Source organism: Synchiropus splendidus, chromosome 5 (assembly GCF_027744825.2).
Source record: "Synchiropus splendidus isolate RoL2022-P1 chromosome 5, RoL_Sspl_1.0, whole genome shotgun sequence".
NCBI classification, from domain to species: domain Eukaryota; kingdom Metazoa; phylum Chordata; class Actinopteri; order Syngnathiformes; family Callionymidae; genus Synchiropus; species Synchiropus splendidus.
Window position 1 is genome coordinate 6,450,848 of NC_071338.1, and position 19,362 is coordinate 6,470,209.

At 40.7% G+C, this 19,362-nt stretch overlaps 1 protein-coding gene across 8 annotated transcripts in view; it reads left to right on the forward strand.

Annotated features, from left to right (window-relative positions):
- Window positions 1-1,121: 1,121 nt before the first annotated feature.
- Window positions 1,122-19,362, forward strand: part of ryr2a (ryanodine receptor 2a (cardiac)) — a 76,646-nt gene continuing 58,405 nt past the window's right edge. For all 8 annotated transcript variants that reach the window (XM_053865812.1, XM_053865813.1, XM_053865814.1 and 5 more), the window contains exons 1-3: window positions 1,122-1,253; window positions 17,863-17,982; window positions 18,831-18,935. In XM_053865812.1, the coding sequence (XP_053721787.1) occupies window positions 1,206-1,253; window positions 17,863-17,982; window positions 18,831-18,935 (273 nt within the window). In that variant the 5' untranslated portion in view covers window positions 1,122-1,205. The remainder of the gene's footprint in view (window positions 1,254-17,862; window positions 17,983-18,830; window positions 18,936-19,362) is intronic.

A 19,362-nucleotide genomic window follows, 5' to 3' on the forward strand; every position in this document is an offset into this window, starting at 1 on the left:
AATGTTTATGTAGTTTATAAACCTTCCATGCAGCCATGATCATAATAACAATGTCATAATACATGTGACACTACAATACAGCCAGTCTAAGAAAGGTTCTTTGCACCGCTGTTGATTCATTAATATATATACACTAGCGGTCAATTTTTCCAGTGTTTTTACTGAAAAAGATGCTGTTTAATGTCTCATTGCACCCAGACGTGAAAGCATAGTACAAATAAGCAATTGGAGTCAAAAAAGAAGTGATGGAATCAATTTATAGACCAAAATGTACTCTAAACTGTTGACTCATCAAAGTAGCCACCTTTGGCAGATATAACAGCTGAACACACACGAGGCATTCTTTCTATAATAGAAATCCAATATTCTTCAGAAAGTTCTTCCCATGTCTGTTGCAGAAGTTCCCATAACCAGCTTGTTCTTTTTTCGCAAGATAGTTCTGGCATAGCTAGGACTTATGTTTTGGGTCATTACCTTGCTGTAAGATGAACCCCTGACCAACCAGACACATACCAGAATGAATTAACAGTGGTGCAAAGTACCGTCATGATAGAATAATGATACAGTAATATATATATATATATATATATATATATATATATGAGGTGAGAAAACCTTTTTTTCCATCGATCTGTTTTTTTTTTTTCCCTCACTGTTGAATTAGTTGGCTACGTCTGAAGATGCTCATCAGCGATGGTCCAACGACAATGTTGAGCCTTGAATGGCCAAACTGTATTTATATAGTTTCAATACATCGGACTAAAGGACAAGCATTCTTTAGTCTGTTATTTAAAAGTGACTGTCAAGGACACAGGAGCTCGTACCACCGCATTTAAATAGATACACATGTAATAAATACAGAACATGATCGATTTCGTTCACTCATGGTCATCTTCGATGAGTAACTAGATGAGTGCTGCAACTTGTCACGTTGGTTCTGCACTGTGTGAACGTGATAAACCACCGAGTCATTTCTCATGAATAATCCCTCGCGCGTCAGCTTGGTGATGCCAGTTGCTATAGTGATAAGCCTGTAGGGGGCGCCAAACCCAGAGTAGTCTGGCGTGCACACACTTTCACGTACACCTGTGCACCTCCTCCTTCATTGAGCCCGCGCCAATCAGAAGGCGAGAGGGAGCACGCGCGCGCGCGCGCATCCCCCTGCACGCAGTCGCAGCGCGAACATCTCCGGGTGAGCGTTAACCATGGCCGAAGGAGGCGAGGGAGAGGACGAAATCCAGTTCCTGCGGACTGTAAGTCGCCGCTCTGTTCTTCTCAACCCACGTCGCGTCGCTTATCCGAGCCTCTACTCGCTATTCACGCACTGTCAGGAGGGAGGAGTGGGTTTGTGGGCAGGGGGTTTACCGCATTCAGCATGACTGCTGCTCAGCGGTCAGCAAGTCCGCATCATTAAAAAAAAAGAAGACCGCAAGGGTGGAGAGCCAAGGGTTGACTTGGAGCTCCACTCCGCAGCGGAGACGCCTAGTGGAGGCACACTGTGGCGGGGCTGACGCTGCTGTCATTGTCTCACAGAGAAGCAGAGCAGCTTGCAGACAGTGGAGAATGTGGCGGTGTGTGTTGGCTGGATGCGGGGGGCGCAGTGCGGTACAGACTCTTGACATCCGTTCAGCCTCAGCAATATCTCTCTCTCTCTCTCTCGCTCCCTCTCTCTCTCTGTGTCTGCGTGTGATTGCGATGAACACACGCGATCATGTAGCACTTTGATGCAACGCCAGTAAACGTGTACGGTCTGCTCCACATGTAGGCGCAACAGATACATTTTGCTTTGGACTTTATAGTCAACTGTCCCTCAACATTGGTGATGAGGTGAATGTCACGACTGTCATCGTCTATCATTGCATTTTAGCCAAACAGACAGTTTTTAAAATGTGCAAGACTCTGCTCTTATGTGTAATTTCTGAAAATATAAAGTGAATGAATGAATGACTGTGTGGTGTGAGGGAAGAATGTCCCTGGCCCTGCTGACCAGCTTCCTGTGGGGTTTTATTATTCAAGCCTTTTTATTTAGGAACACGTCTTTGCATCCATCTTTTAAGCTTTGTTTCCCCATGTTGAGGCTCCTACACACAGTGTTTCCTCCCGAGCCAAAAACCTTGCAGATTGAGCTTGAGTGTTGTGCCATTCCAGCATGTGTTCTTACTTTTGTTCTTTTAATTCAAGCCATTTAACTAATTCAGGTGAAAACTAATTTTCCGCCATTGCATTTCATGGGAAAGCGAGTCTTGTGCTCTGCCTTTTTAATGAGACTGTGAAGATCCCAATTAACTAGAAAACTGACATACATTGCAACTGATGCCACGTTTAGTATTACACTGATTCTATATTTTGTAATTACTTTCTTTCTGAGTTTTTTTCTTAATGACAGTAACTGCCTCACACCTGACGCAGTGTGTAGTTTATGATTGTTTTACATACTGTATTTAAAATGTTTAACTGCTCAGTCATGACCAAAGCAAATTCCTGAATCCAGACGGTGATCTGCATCTCTCCCATTCACACGAGTCACGGTAGGTTTGGTCAGGTCGGGTGTCTTTCCCAAGGAGACCACGATGGCAATTGGGAATCTGACTGGAATTTTCAATGATTGGACGACCCACTCAGCCACCTGAGCCACTGCCATTTAAGTGCACCTGCTACTTGTCTTGAGGAGTGTTTCATTTCAAAGAGAGAATTCAAGAGACAGTACCATTTTTCTGAAGGAAATGGATTACATCTTGGCTGTGAAAACAGAAAACTCACTATTGTAATTGGTATGTCATAAATAGTTCACTAACAGCTTTGGTCTCATGTCCACTGCTGTGAAGCCCCGCTGTGTGGAGTGGGCATGGTTACTGCTCGCATGGTTGATGGTGTGATACATGTCCATCAAACAATTCAGAAATCAGACTGAAAGTCTGGAAGTCTAGCTGAAGTCTTGTTGACTTGTTAGGTAGGTCTGGTCGTGCCCTAATCTCACATCAACCTTTGTTTTCAATCCTTCACCCATTATAGTCGTTTAACACAATTTGTAAATTCACAACCCAAAATGAAGACATCACAGCCTGCTCTGTTTAATCTATGTGTTTTGAAATCATTCAAGTTTACAATGAACTGTCAACATTGCACATGCTGTGTAAAACAAAAAATAGTATTTTGGAACTCACACATTTCTCTGACAGTATTTGTTTCTCCAGCTCTGGTCCAGAAATCTGAACTTGTTGTTGGAACGGGATGCTATGAGACACACTGAATGTGTATTTTATATATATATGTATATATATATATATATATATATATATATATATATATATATATATATATATATATATATATGTATGTATGTAATGAAGGAAAGGCCAACTGAGAAATATTTTTAATAAGTGAGGGAGGAGTAGCAAAGAGTAGTGTGCAGGCTTTTAGCTGGGAGGACACAAAACATGTTAAAATGGACGCCCGATTCTCGATATATGGTATATGGCGGCATCTGGCGACCAAGCTACGGTCGAGAATCCAGCATCCATCCATTTTCATGTTTTGCAGACGCCCAGAGGCCCTCCTAGCTAAAAGCGTGGTAGTGTGTGAAACCATCTATAGCGTTAAACCTCCGAAGTTGGTCATCAAGTTGAGATTGATGGGTTTGAGCGGACAATAGAGTGGCTGAAGTCGAGGTTGCTGCCTCCTCACACACAGAATGTCTCCCAGCTGGCGCAGCATGTGGTTGCCTCTGAGCCATCACTGCAGTGTGAGTTGCGCTGCTCTGTTGGCCAACACTATTATCAGATCAGACTCCTACTGTGGATTGCTGCCCTTATGCTGTTCAAATACAGTGCACGCCCTTGGGTGATGAAATGATGTGTGATGGTTTGTATTCCATCATTGGATGGTTTGAACAGCCCGGTGTTGCTGACTGTTAAGATTTCCAGAAGTAAGAAGAACCATTTCAAGGGTAATACAACATCATGTTGTGATGCATGAAAGTTGGATCCATTATGAGTCTAGTGACAACATGTTGAACAAATGGCTTCACTATTTTTTAGTTACCATAATTTCTGGACTATTAAGCGCACCCACTAAGTTTGAGAACAAAGTAGATGTAGTACATACATAAGCTGCATTCATCCAGAGTACTGCAGAGGCGTGTAGTCAAAGTCATAGAAAGGTCAGTCAATTCTCTGTACTGGTTTAAAAGTGAGTGAGGACACGTTACAATTCTGAAAAGCTTTTGGAAGTGTGTTCCAACATCGAAAGTGGTTAATGATGAAAACGAGGATATTTGAGTTCAGTAGGAGCTGGGGGCTCTCTGTCTGCTGCATGGTCCTCAGCAGCAGCCGCTGATCTGTGAATCACTAATGAGTGCTCCTTTCCCTCTTGTTGAAATGGGCTCATAATTGGTCTGTCAATATCACTCCAACGATACATCCGCTCTTGTCAACTCTGTTGCTCTTGCTTTCATCTCAATGTCTAAGACCCTGACTCATTGGTGATCCATGAAAGCCAAGTAGTTGAACATGCTCACTTGCATCATCATTTCATTTTGCTTTTGAAAATGAAGAGCATTTACTTCTAGCTGGTTTGTCTGCGTAACATTTGTGTGTCAACATTTTGTCTCCTTTCTCAGAACTTATTTTTCTTGAATTTGAATTTAAGCAACGCGTACAGTATGTGCAGCAGGTGATTGCAGGATTGCTGGGGACATTTCTTTTGTCGTGGTTGCAGAAATTCACCAGATCTTTTGGACGACTGGTGAAGGTCTCATACCTGACTCCAAATGTATGTATGTATAATCATGAGTCAGCAGAGTCTTGCAACTCATTGACAAAAACACGATGATGTCAGCTGCATAATTCTTCTTTTATGGTGTCTTACCAGCAGAGGCGACCTCCTGGTTACTTGTAAAGTTGCGTTTGTAATATGGAGCTTGTTAGTGTAGAAAACTTTTTGTACCCATTCTGCCAGTGCTGCACTGTCCTAAATTCATCAGGGCAGCTATGTTCCCCATGTAAGGACACGCTGACCGACCTAAGGCAAATTCTATTGCCACACTGCTGACAGTGCAGGAGCTATTATATAAATGAAGACTGCATGATAACATTCTTCGGTAAGTACAGTTGTAAATTAAAGTACAGAAAGAAAATCTCATAGTTTTACACTCTCGCTTGACTTGACCTGGCTCATTGCTTAGCTTCTTCAGTTTCCTCTCACAGCCCAGTTTCATACAATGTCTTGCAGATGTGGGTACACCCCTCACATTTTCGTAAATATTTAATCATCCTGTCTTTGGACAGCACTGAAATAATGCACTTTACTGCTGTGTAAAGTAGCCAGTGTACTGCTTGTATATATATATATATATATATATATATATATATATATATATATATATATATATATACATACATACATTTGGTGAAACATGGTTTGGTTTTTTTTCATCAAAACCCAACCACTGAAAACGCACACATGCACACACATGCTGATGGGGGTTTTTCTCATTATAAATGTTTAATGACTTCCCTTCCTGTTTTGAAAAGTGACAGTGTGTCAGGTAAAAGGCTGTCTTTTTCTGTGAGGAAAAAAAACCCCCATAAATTCCATTCTATATTTTTTTCTGTTTGAAGCAGTTTGTTAGATGTTTATGGTCAACATAATATGAAGAAGTCATTTCTCCTTCAGGATGTCATTCAGTGCGAAGGAACCTTCATACCAAGTGCATTGTCCTAAAATGGTACTGGAGTGCAAATGTGTTGAGTGACAAGATCAGTCCCAGGCTCTTTGAAAAAGTAACAATTTGAATGTAGTGTAGTCTGAGAAGGGCTGCATGATATGGCCAAAATGATAGTGAATGATTTTAGGAATTAATCTGCATTGCAGAATGCAAACATGAAGTTCTGGAGCACTGTACTGGGAGGAAAATGTTTTATGCCATTGAACTGCCTTGAATTTAGAAGGCCGCCTCTTTCATCAGTGTAGGATGCAAAAGTCACCGCACTGCTCTGATTGATGTTAAACCTAAGCAAACTGTATGGTCACACAGATCTGACATGTGAAAGTGGGTTTGAAATTTACAAAGATGGCCGCAATCTGGTGCCCTGCAAATGTCATAGAATTGTGCAGCCCTAAGTGTGAGTGAATTTTGAAATGAGAATAGGAATGGGAACTATAGATAAAGATTCTCCCTCTTGTTGGTACTTCCCGTATATTTTTCTAGTCATTCTGGATGTGTTTTTTATCTGCTCTGCCAAAGTGCACGCCGAAATACTCCTCTGATTAAAAATCTATGAGTTGGGTTTGTAAATAATTGTTCAAAGTTTGGAGGTTATGTGCAGTTTCCTCCTGTTGTCAGCGGCAGACATCCCATCAATGACAGCGCACTTCCAAGCTGTATGTGTGAGTGTCGCGATTTGCGACGTGGATAACTGTGAGATCATGTCGGCAAACAAATATGCTTGCCGCAATGGCAAAGCTATGGTTGCAAAGGGTTGAGAATCTGCGAATTTCGATCATATTTGGCAAATTTACCGGGCGGAAACACCCTTTTCATGGAATCCAGTGTGATGACACCATGAGTAGGGCATTGTACAGGCACTAATAATCGGACATTTAGGGCGTCCTGCTTTGAATGGAGGAGGGCGTCCGTTTTTTCACGTTTTGCAGGTTAGGGTGTCCACAGAATGCCTAGAAGCTAAAACCGTGCAAGTAACCCTATATACTGTAGAAATGTAAAGGATTACTCTGTGTCAGAGTGTAAGTTATAATCACAATTAATTGTGAGGCAAATAATATTTACAGCACACACAGATCAGATGCATCAATGTGATGTTTCTCAACTTCATCTAGATCAGGGGTGGCCAACCACTCAGTGGCTAAGAGCCACATTGTTTTACTGTGTTGCTGAACAGAGCCGCATCCTACTAATATGTAAGGCTGTAAGGCTCACCTCACACAGCTGGTGGCCAGTGACTTTGCTGCAGTATAGCGGTTAAAGCGCGTCCCTGTGTGTCACAAGGTTGCTGGTTTGTGTCCGGCGTACGTCTCTTGTGCATGTATTTTTAAAATTCATACATTTTACTGTCATCCTCTTTGAAATATCAAGCGCCCCGGTCTGTGCGTGTGAGCGACGCTGCAGACTGGAGCATCTCATCTTCATTCCCCTGAGTTGAACAGACTTCACCACCATCAACAATGAATAACAAGGGAAACACTTGCCAAAATGAAACGTGGAAGTAAGTAATCTAAATCATGTTGATCGTGGATCTGATGACGGTCCAAGTCTTAGGACCGTGACTCACACCAGCAGTGAACGTGCTCCAAACCCCCCGTCCCCGGTTTGGACCATGTGCGGCAAGGTTTATTGTTTATGTTAAACGCAAGGCCACAGTCTTTGAACAATATTTTGACATTTTGCCATAGCTCTTACTTTTTTGTCTTATTTCCTGTATAAATGATCATCTCAATAGCAACTTCACCACAAGTGCAGTCAGTCCAGTTTGACGACCCATTTGGTGAACAGCCGCATGCGGCTCGGGAGCCGTGGGTTGGCTAGGCCTGATCTAGATCATTTTCTGATCGATGCCTCAGAATCGCAAGATCAATTGGGGTGCTAAGTCAATGAAGAGAGTTTGATGCTTGGCTGCTTCTCTACTCGGCTGGTCAGACTCAATTAAACACCGTTGGCCGCTCATGAATAATTAAAAGAGGGCGCAGAGATTGGTGGATTCATAATTTATGTCACGCAATATACCTGTCAGCCTCGTGTTGTAAACTATGGCTTTTGTGGCTGTTCCCTGTGATGGACGGACAATAGAATAGGAAGCCTGTCTCCCTGTACACGTCCATCAGCATTATTCAATAACAACTCCTGGTAACCTGAACATATTTAAGTTCATGACAGGGTATTGAAAGACTAAATTCTTCAGAATCAGAATCAGAATCAGAATCAAATTTATTGCCATGGTCAGTGGTGATCCCACCAACGGCACGTTGAGCTGGCGAAGCTTGTCTTCAATCAGAGCTGGAAGAATTGTCCACAAGCAGGATTCTGGCGTAGGTTCCTGGGGACTCCAGATGCTCCAGAATGAAGTGAAGGGCCTGATTCACTGCATCGGCCACAGATCTAGTACTCAGCATGTGTTTGTGTCAATGTGTGAGTGTCCTGGGAATTGAACAGCTTTGATGATGACCTTTCGAGTGTTCAAATATTCCTTACTGAATAAAGCATTAAAAAGAGAAATTCAATTTATACACCATGCCTGTGACATAAACACATTGGCTGACAGGTCTCACAAATTGTCATTATTTTGAGTCCAATAAACTATTACTTTAAAAAATATAAATAAAAAATAATGCAAGTACGCCCTTTCAAAAGGAATTAAAGTTTATTATATTTTATTTCTTAATAGTGTTTTTCGCCATTGTAATTACTGTCTCTCAACAAATACTGCAAAAAAACTAAATAGAGTAGTCTCTGGTTGCAAAAATGCACTAAACTAAATATAAGAATAAAACTGGGTCCGTTGGGTGTGTGTCGTGTGGGCATGCATTCCTTTTTTGTTGTTACGACTTTTCAACAAACTCAACGATTGTGCATGTTTTAGGGCTCACCTCAGTCAAAAAGTTGGAAGGTCATATGTTAACTAAACTTTCTACAACATTATCTTGTGTTGATCTGTTGCATTCTCATGAATGACTTGCTAAGCCTGATTGCTGTATGTACTTTGTATGTTAGCAAGGCTGAGAGAAGGTTGACCCTGAGATGACTGACAGAAGGCCTGGGATTATCGGCAAAAATGAAAATCTCCATTAATGAATCCTTCTACCTCAGTTTTGATTATTGTATGATTATCCTGATCTCAATGCAGTTTATTCTCAAAATATTTGTATCTCAGTCTTTTTACCCTTTATAACTACACAATGCTGTTCATGTGCAATTACTAGGTGCAAGAACAACTTCTGTTCATAAAAGTTTGACGCCAAATTGTTTCAGTGATTAGGAGCCTGCGTCATATTGAGACCCTGAGATGTAGTGGAAGAAACGTTACCGGAGTTGGATTTAATAACCGACATCCAATTTGACTGCACTGATACACCGCTAGACAACCCTTGATCAATCACACCTGTTAATCCAACGTCTACAACCTCATCAATACTGAGCACATCTCTCTTCGCTAGCTCTCTTAGCTTAGAGTGTGACTAACAGCAACAAGTCTTTTTTTCTGCTTTGATTCGGGTTTGAAAATAAATGTTTGCCACAAATATTAAACTTGCTTTGCTGCGCTTGTGTCTCATCCATGACACATCAAGGCAGACCAGGTAAGCATGGGGGGCCAAATTCTGACAAATTAAAATACATAGCATTCAGTCATTAGATAAATGTTTCATTATTTAAATAAACTGGGCATACAACAGTTATATGTATCCTTAATCCTGTGTCAGAGGCTTCTATCTGACTTTCTAGCTTGAGCCAGGAGCTGAGACAAGTGACAATATTTACACTTGTGCTGAAAACCCTCACTGAGCAGCATTTCTGTGGCTCTGATGTAGCAAGCTGTAATTTCACTTCTGAATTGTTTTTGGTCATTTTTGTGAGAAGAAATCACTCCTTTGATCATAAGGCTTGGATACTTGAGCGCTCCTTCTGGAGTCTCAGCAGCCTGCTGATCGACGCAAGGAGCACTCTGTTCATCCGCCACATTCAAAGGTTGAGTGCATTTATCCACTTCCAAATAATCATTGGTTTTTGAACTCATCATACTCGTGCAGAACGCTGCATGAGCTCCTGTGAGGCTATGATGCTGAAATACACAAAAGCGTAACCACAACTTGAGCCCAAAATACATTTGGGGTTCTTTCCGTGAACCACGCTGTGGTCACACTTCCCCACTGACACCGTGTTAAGTCCACAATTAGGTTGTACACTTTCAAACCATGTTTTAGATGGAACTTGTGACTCGTGCATGTGTGTTTGAATTTGGAATGGTTGGTGAGATTTCATGGCAACGCTCACGTCTGTGTAGTCTTTCTCTCTTTCTAGCTGCCTCTCACTGCAGTACTGTTATGTAATCTGATTGATCATAGCAGAATGTTCTAGTAGTGTGTTGTGTGATGAAGATTGGAGAGTGGAGATGGACTGGAGCTAAGGATGTGCTGTAAGACAAAAAAATGGTATGGTGAGCTGAGGCTCTATGGTGAGTGTAATTGCTTTCCTGCTCTGCTGTCATTTAGTGATACCATTGTGAAACTACAAGACAAACCTGAGTTCACAGTCTGGCACACCAACCAACTGAAAACACCTTGTGTTGCTTTGATGGACATTTATGTCACACTTCCTGAAGTGTCTCCCCATCACTGCATTGCCACACTTCACACCGAGACAAATGCATGAATTTTGCCTCTGTTGGCACTTCAGTCTGCCACTTTCCCAAGAGATCACCGAAGAAGTGCGAGAGCAGAATATGCACCTTTTGCCTTTGGCTAGTGATTGTTCCTGTTAGGGGAGAAACACAAGACGCAGTAACCTCAAAACTGTTGGGCCACTGCCTGAGGTTTGTGTGTCTGTAAACAGTTTAAATAAAGACCCAGTGCAGTGTCTAATACATCATTGCTGATGGCTGGATGTTGTGCATGGCTGCCTCATGGAGGGACTACTTACAGACACTATGTCAAGCCTGCTGCATTGCCTCATATCTAGTCCCATTGGAGACTAACTTTACGAAGCAAAACTTTTCTTAGATGTCCCATATATGAAAGTGATTTAGGAATTAGCTATTCAGATAGCCATGTTTTTACAGGATGATTTCTTTGTATCTACAGTGGACACTGACACACAGCGCCTCAGCTGTTATTGCCCTTATGCCTGAACGATACGGACAAAATTCGGCATCATATTCATACCAGATATCCCAATATTGACACGATACAGTATGGAAATGGTTTTAGTGAAAATGAGTTTTTCAGAAAGAAAAATCAAAAGTTCTAATACGAAAGGTTGTTGGAAGTATCCTTGAGCTGGCATCAGCTGTCAATAATCGGCAAGTTATGAAATGAGTTTTGTGGTTGGCTGGTTGTACATAGAAGGGCAAGCGCCAAAATGACGTTTTCGTTCCCAATACTGCTCACTTATCTGTAGTTTATTGGTGTTCTGCAAAAGGAGTGGATATCACTCATGAAATAAAGTACAGTGCTTTTCTACTTCTGTTAACAAGTATTGTTTTTATTAAAATTATTAGTTGTGGGATTGTCTCAATATAGATCTGATGAAACCTCATCATTTGGTCTTTTTTTTTTCTTGTCAATGTTGTTTAACCGTATCAGAGTATGCTTTACATCAATCAGGATAATTCAGTTGGATGTAGCTGCCTCTGAAGGACGATGCCTGGCCATTGAAAGACGCTGTGTTCCCTCTGAAGATGGTGTGAACCCTCGAAAGAAACACTTAGCTGAATAAATCAATACTATGATGAGATGAACTTCCTCTTGCCTAGATTGATCATATTATGTTTAACAATATTAAACAGAAACTTAGCACAATATGAATGCAAATGCATTTATAAATTAAATTTTTAGAATTGATGCACTGCATACACAGACAATCTCTGGAGGTAATAGTGTTTTTTGTGGCCTATGTTATTAATGTGTCTCTGACTCGGAGCAGCTTCATTGGGCTTTTCTGCTGACTCTGCTGGAATACAGGCATGTAAACAATTGAATTGACTCTGTTTGGATATATGTATTTCAGCAATAATTGAGCTCCTTCTTTGAGTTGTTTTCAGTCCAAAATGGATTAGAACGATTGACCCATTTTTTAAAAAAAAAAATGAAATTGACAGGAAAGTTTAACAGGTGGGCATGCCACCAAACCCCCCTCAGCAAATACTAAACTGTGACACCATGTCTCATTATCCCAGCAAAAAGCCTGCCTAGAACCCTGTTATTGTTTGGGGATATTAATGCCAGCCATGGATTTTAGAAATGTATTTTATATGTGCATTAAGTCTACCGTGAGTTAATTTTGCTGTATTTTATAGAGGTAAATGAATGATATAACTCTGGGTGCCTTAATTGTCTTTTGGCAGTAGGGATTTGTGTATGATCAAAGTGAAACTCTGAACGGGAAATTGCTTCATCGTATCCTCTTTTTTTATTCCAGTGTTATTGTATTGACCATTCCAAATGAATTTTTAAAAGCTACAGGAAGCACCACTGAAACGTCACACGTATGGGATCACCACTGCTTGGAATTGCAGGAAGATTTCAGTAGATCTTAAGCTCATGTCTTCACTCCCACATGAAACTGTGGTTTACATAACAGCTGGCTGCACCTCACTGATTTAACGTTGCATGTTTCAATGTGTCACAGTTAATCCTAGCCTCATGCTGTACTGGCAAAATCTCTTCTCCTCTGGCTATACACAGCCTTTTTCAGCAAGTGTTGCTTCAGTATTTTGGTGATGTTCCAGGAATTCCCTTGTGAATGTTTCCCTTTCCCTCTCAATTTTTAATCAGCCAGGCAGCTCTTTTTCTGTTGGTCATTCTGAACAGCGAAGATGCTGAACAATTCTGAATTCTAAGGTTGCTTTTTCAACTGTCCATCCTTGTCCATGTTCAGAAGGAATCCTTGCTTGATTCAAGCATAAAATTTCTGCAGTGTGATGTGGATGTAATTATGCATGTTGGCTGAGCTACTGCAATTTAAGCAAATCAACTCCTTGATGAAGTCCTTTTGTAAGGAAATGAATACTATAATGCCTCTATTTTCCAAGCACCTAAAGAGGATGACACAGAGAGGCCTCGCCAACTGGCTGATCTGGCACTTTTCCATGCGTGTGTACACACTGATGGATGTATCTATGGATCTACTCAGTAACATTCTATGAAGCTCATTGACTATCAGTGGCGTGAAAAGTAAAATTCAAGAAATGTTCACTTTTAGGAATGCACCAAATTGAAAATTTGAGGCTGAAGCCGAATAAAATTTTAAATGCCTGGCCGAATAATGACTAATACCAAATATGCAATGTCATTTTTACTTGATGTGATTACCTGATTTTTTTTTTAAATGTTGCATTGTTGAGAGCATATTTACATACATTTGTCAAAGAAAGTTGATGTTTAGATGATTGAATATTTTGGATATTTTTTCATGCTTTAGACTTTGCTTTTCAAATAATAATGTTAGATAACACAATTTCATTATATAATAGGCTGATAATGTAAATAGAAGGCTCTAGATAGTTTGCTTGAACACCCAGCTACAAATCTATTTTCGCACTCCACCACTTAAAAAGAACCTTCACACTTAGCACTGATGTGTTTCCATGATGACAGTCCAGACCCGGCACCGCTTAACACTAAACACGACAGGACTGTCACACTCTGACACGCTCCGACACTGACAGTAGGACTGGAACATTAAATACAAATGAAAATCACTGTCTCTCCAACACTTGTGTTGCTCCTCCATAGTTGTCAACCCATCCTCCTCGTCACATTCCACTATTTGGCTTTGGTGACTCTTTGCCAGTGATTGTTGCCCTTATCTGGCTGTTTGGCTGAATATATTTGGCCACCACCGCCATTACGAGGAATAGCACGATTAGGACCACATCATTTTAATTTAAAACATTGTGCTACATTACGTCCGACGTGGTAGAAAGTTACTTTTCCTGAAGAATAGCTCTTTTCTTTTATTAAATTAGCTAAAAACAAGTTGATTTTCCATTTACACAACAATGCGTCATTTGTCTCTCCTCTCCTTGTGCGGATTCATCCTTGTCTCCGCGGACTTGAATCAACCTGTGAGTACAGAGACACGGGCAGGCACATTACACCAGGCTCTCAAGTCTCTCGCATTAGATTTCAGTATAAATAACTCAAATCAACTTTGTTGATGTGAAAGCCAAGTTACATCCTCAACTAATTTTTGTGTGTTTTCCAGTGCCATCAGGTCATATCTCTTGTCTCTTGTCGCCACTGTGCTTGTCGTCATTGTCATCCTCATCACCCACTCATCTCCTCCTCCACTTTAGTGTTCTCACTCTGGCTGTACTCAACATTTACTGTACAGCTGTCTGTGTAACATGCCCTGTCAGTGGAGCAGTGCATGACTTACTGTAGCCTTGTTCATATCTAAACATACTGGATATACGATGCCATTAATCCCAATTTTTAACCAACTCTGTTTTACTCTTTCAAAATAAATCAAGAACGTCCCATATAGAGGCTGTAGGCACTGCGGGAGAAGACTGTACCATTCATCACATGGTGACACCATGCAATACATACAGTATTTATAGCCCAGACCAGTGGTGTCCATACTGTCCCAGAAAGGGCCACTCTGGGTGCAGGTTTTTGTTTCATTCTCATTGGTTAAACTGTGTATGCTTCGCTGGTTGGAAAACCTGCTCTGACCCTGTGCTTTGAGGACTGGTTTGCCCACCCCTGCCTTTTGACACTATGCTCCCAAGATAAGAAAGTCTCTTGAGATGCAGAACTACCCTGTGCACACAAGATGGATGATGTCAGAATTCAGGAACACGCTATGGCAAATTGTCTCAGCTTTCTTTAACCATTTAGCGATAGGTTTAAGATAGGTTCCTCTCTAATTAATAATATAACATGTTTTTTCATTTCATTCGGCTGCTGTATACGCGATCTAACCATGAATTATTATTGATTATTATTGATGATTACACACACGTTTTGGATGCTGTCCATTTTCTGAGTGCTGACTCATTTTGTTATGTAATACCTCATTTAGTTTGAGGATTTTTGTCCGCTTCGTCTCTATCAATCTCTCTGTCCGTGATATCATTTAAGAAGGATTATGTATTTTTTGTTTGAGCACCCTCGTGTATTTTGGATTACAGAGACATTTTCACTGTGAATTTACTGTATATCTCAACCTTCTTATTCCTGACTATCTCACAACCTGCCTGTAACTGTATGTAGTTGTGTATCCATGCGCCTCCCTCTTTGCCCCGTCTAATTTTTTGTGCTATATTCAATATTTCCACATCCTGCTTGAGTTGAATAACAGCTTGTGTAAGATAGTGTGTTTTCAACTCGGCTTCTGCGCCTTTGTGCAGCTCCTGAGTGCTGTCCTTTGAGTTCTGACTAAGCACTCTAATGTGCCTCCGTGCAGCTGCTACTCCACAATTGTGTATTTATGTTCCACACAATTTTATGTCACCATATTATAATGTGCATGCAGCTTTTAAAGAACACATATTAAAGCAAAACAAACAAAAAATGTATAAAAGATATGGTTACCCTTGAACGTCTGCTGTAGTGTATTCGAGGTCATGATAAACAAAATACCTCCAATGTATATAACCCTTCACATTTTGTGCCAAAGACAGAACGTGTTGTCTCATCATGTCTCCCTCTCTCCATATAAGGCAGGCTTGAAACCACTGCTGACAAACATCAGGCTGCCTCGCTTGCATACTTGTCTTTGTATGTCTCGAAATCACTGTAATCACAAGGTTGAACATGAAATGGCATCTATAATTGATAACAGGCTTTGTACTGAATTGTGCAACGTTATTGCGAGCAGTAGGAATTGTATGTGTCGAATTATACGGAGGTCTCTGAGATGACAGATTCTGCTCGGCCATACAAGGAAGAGCGTGTCCTGCATGGTATTCCCTCAGCCCACGCGTTGTGATAATAAAAAATGATCCAGGGGCACCGATCAAGTCCCTTTGTTGCAAATAACAAACACTAGACTGCGAGCAGCTGATGTGAGTATGGACTGCATTCAATACCACCAACATGAAATTCAACAGGTCTCCAGTCATTTCATGTAACTGAGATGTTTTTTTTAATAGTCACAAATGACTGGGTGGAACTGAGAGGGTTCCGAATTCCCAGTTGACCACCTAAGTCTGCTTTAAGTTCCAGATGTTATGTACGTGGGTTAGTAAATGTTTCGGTTAATTATGGCAGTCAGAGAAGAGACCTTGACAGATTGCTTTGAATTTTCATTCTATTTTATTTTTTTCTCAGTATCAACTTCCAAGACTGCTGAGCATGTTGACCATGAATGATATAGGGTGATCTGTAGACTTGGATATTGATTCAGATTTTCGAAATCGATTCAATTCACAAGGGCTGTATTCATTCCGCGGTTCAGTTTGATTTCAATTGGGCTTGGGATATTTCAGTCAGTTTATGCCAATTTTGCTTAAATATGGTTTAGATTCTCAGAGAACCAACAGCATAAATGTATTATCTCTCTAACTCAGTGGTTCTTAACCTTGTTACAGGCACCGAACCCCACCAGTTTCATATGCTCATTCACCGAACCCTTCTTTAGTAAAAAATAAAATATGATTTTTTTTACTGGTGCACGAAATGAATTGTGAATTAATATCACCTTGTTCAAATAACTAAACCAACACAGTGCATGAACTCAAAACAACTTACCTCGGTGTGACTTCTGCTGTTGCCTTTGAGACACCGGTTCAGATATGCGTGGCTTCACCTTGGAAAGTGCCAGTCTCATGTCATTTTCACAGCAAAGTCTGTTCCTTTTCTTAGTTTTTATGTCCAGCATCCTCGAAAACGATTGCTCACAAAAATATGTTGTAACAAATGGTACAAAAAAATCCAGGGCTTTCTTAGCAATAACTGGATACTTTTACTGAGGGGTGGACCTCTGCAGCGGAGGCTCCACCAAACCCCTGAGACCGACTCACCGAACCCCTAGGGTTCGATCGAACCCAGGTTAAGAACCACTGCTCTAACTTGACAACACTATTAGAAACACAAATCTTTGCATTCTAGTTCGAGCTACAAGCCATGCTGTACACTGTACTAAAAACTTTATTGGATCGATTCATGGCCATATCCAGGAAAATGAATTCAAATCAATTCTTCTTTTTTTTTTTTTTTAACCCCCACTCAGTTATGGGATGAGTCTAGGGGCAAATGTTCTTGCTGACTGTGAATGTAACGTCAATAACCGCTGGGATGATGTTATGACTGCAGGAACTTGTTTGAACTAATGGTGTGCGTGCAGACGTATTGACCAATGACGTGTCTCATTGCTCTGCTTGCTGCTTAATACTCACCTTACTACTGTACTCTGCAGGGGAATTTCTCAAGCTTCCTCAGTGTGACCTGGCTGATGGGAAAAGATTGAAAATTATTCATGTGATATCAAACACTGGTTATTGAATTAGGTTCTTATCGAGTTTTCTCACGCGTTACAGTTGACTGCATCTCCTGCTTTCTACTTCAGTTGATGTATACTATATCATTTTGTGTCAGTTAAATTAACACAATTTACACTATATTAATACAATTAACGCTATTGCATTGTGTATTCTAGAGATGCTCCGCTCGATTGGTCACCGATCATTATAGGCCGATTTCAGAGTGATTGGTGAATGCTTTCACAACTATCACTTGTGACAGCCGGCGCTCTGATGCACTCACTAAGCAGTTTTCGGGTGCAGCGGTTGTCAGACACCTGAATCTGAAACTTTTGAAAACGTGTAAACATTCATAAATGCAGTTCTCTCTGTCTCTGAGTCTCGATTCATTGGCTAGTATGTCGATGTCCTTTTGACAGAATAGCTGCTGCATTCTGCAAGGTTTTTTTTTTTCAATTTTTTGCCTCCTTGAAGAGGTATATTAAAACGTGTCTGAATTAAAATGATTTAAGGGTTCATGTTTTCATATCATGGACACAGAAGGTTTCATCATTTTGATCGGTTATCGGCACTCTGGCTGATCGGTGTCAGTGATCGGCAGCAAAAACCCTGATCGGAGCATCTCTAGTTTGTTTTAACATTTGAGTCATAGGAAACATTCTCTGGTAAATGTTTTTACAACATTGTTCTCTACCTCTGTGCTCAGGATGATGAGGTGGTCCTACAGTGCTCGGCTACCATCCGCAAGGAGCAACAGAAGCTCTGCCTTGCCGCTGAAGGCTTCGGAAACCGGCTTTGTTTCCTAGAATCCATCTCAAATTCTAAGGTATTAAAAAACATATCAACTTCATATGTCTTGAAACATAAATAATGAAAATTCTTCATGCCTCCTGTGGTTATGTTTACCAGTCAATTTTCAATTTCCAAGATGAAACTAGTAAGCCGGACGATAAATCTTGTGTTCCTCTGAGCATCAGCTTGCACTTTGAGACAGATAATACCACCGTGGTGCTACATTTCATTTCCATCGCTTGCACAAGGTGATGTCAGTTGATTTGCTCTGGGGGCACACAAGTTAAAGTGCTGTCTCACAATAGTTCTTCATATTTAATCTAAGGGCACACCAGAAATGAAACGTCTCACGTTAGTTAAGTACTTTTCTTATCTGCCCTCGGGCAGGTGGATGGAAATCATTTTGCAATGAAACTGTATGCACTTGGTTTCATGCAGCCACATGGAATAGACTATCCCTTTCTCTCCTTGTGGACATAACCTAAGCCTGATAATGTTTTCAGATGAGTGGTAAGAAAAACAATCTAACCATTTCACCATAGTGGTGGATTGGGAAGTAAGATGAAATAAGCTAACCTCAATTTCAGCCACTCACAATTTCTCCAACTTTACAGGTGTGAAATGTGACTACAATTTATATTTAGAATAACTGCTGTCAACGCAGAGCTGCTGTGATTCAGCCCTCATGCATTAAAACTCTCATTTTGCTGCAGCTACAGTACTTGGTCATATTACTGAATGTCCCAACTATAGAAGACTAATGTGTTGGTGTTGGTGGTCACCACACTCTTCAAGATTTTATATTTAAGTTGATCTAATTATATGAGTTGAAATGAAAATGAAATGATGTCGGAACTCTCAGTCATGGTTGTGTACTTCCAGAATGTGCCTCCAGATCTGTCTATCTGCACTTTTGTGTTGGAGCAATCACTGTCGGTGCGAGCTCTTCAGGAAATGCTGGCCAATACTGAAGAGAGGGCTGAGGGGGTGAGTACCATTGAAGGAACTAACTAATGCAACATACACTTAGGGGGCTGTTCGGTTGCTGCTCCTCTAACACCTGTATTGCAGGGACGGTAGTCCTCACTGGAGTACATGTCTCTTGTAAAGACAAACCATTCAAACTCAGTCTCATTATCCAGTTAAGGCTATTTACATAATGGAAATGTGTGTTGATGCTCCAACACATTTTATTATTCTTTATCTGGTTACACTTAAAGCTGTGTAGACATGTGACAAGTCTCAGAATATGAGCTGATATATTTTATCAATGGCAAATATTTGAATTTTAGATTCATCCAGCAATGTTGCACGTACACACATTCAATGAAATCAAATAATGTCATCTTACACTGTTAACACAGCATCAGAAAAGATTATTTGTGTCATATTGATTTATAACTATTTTCCCATC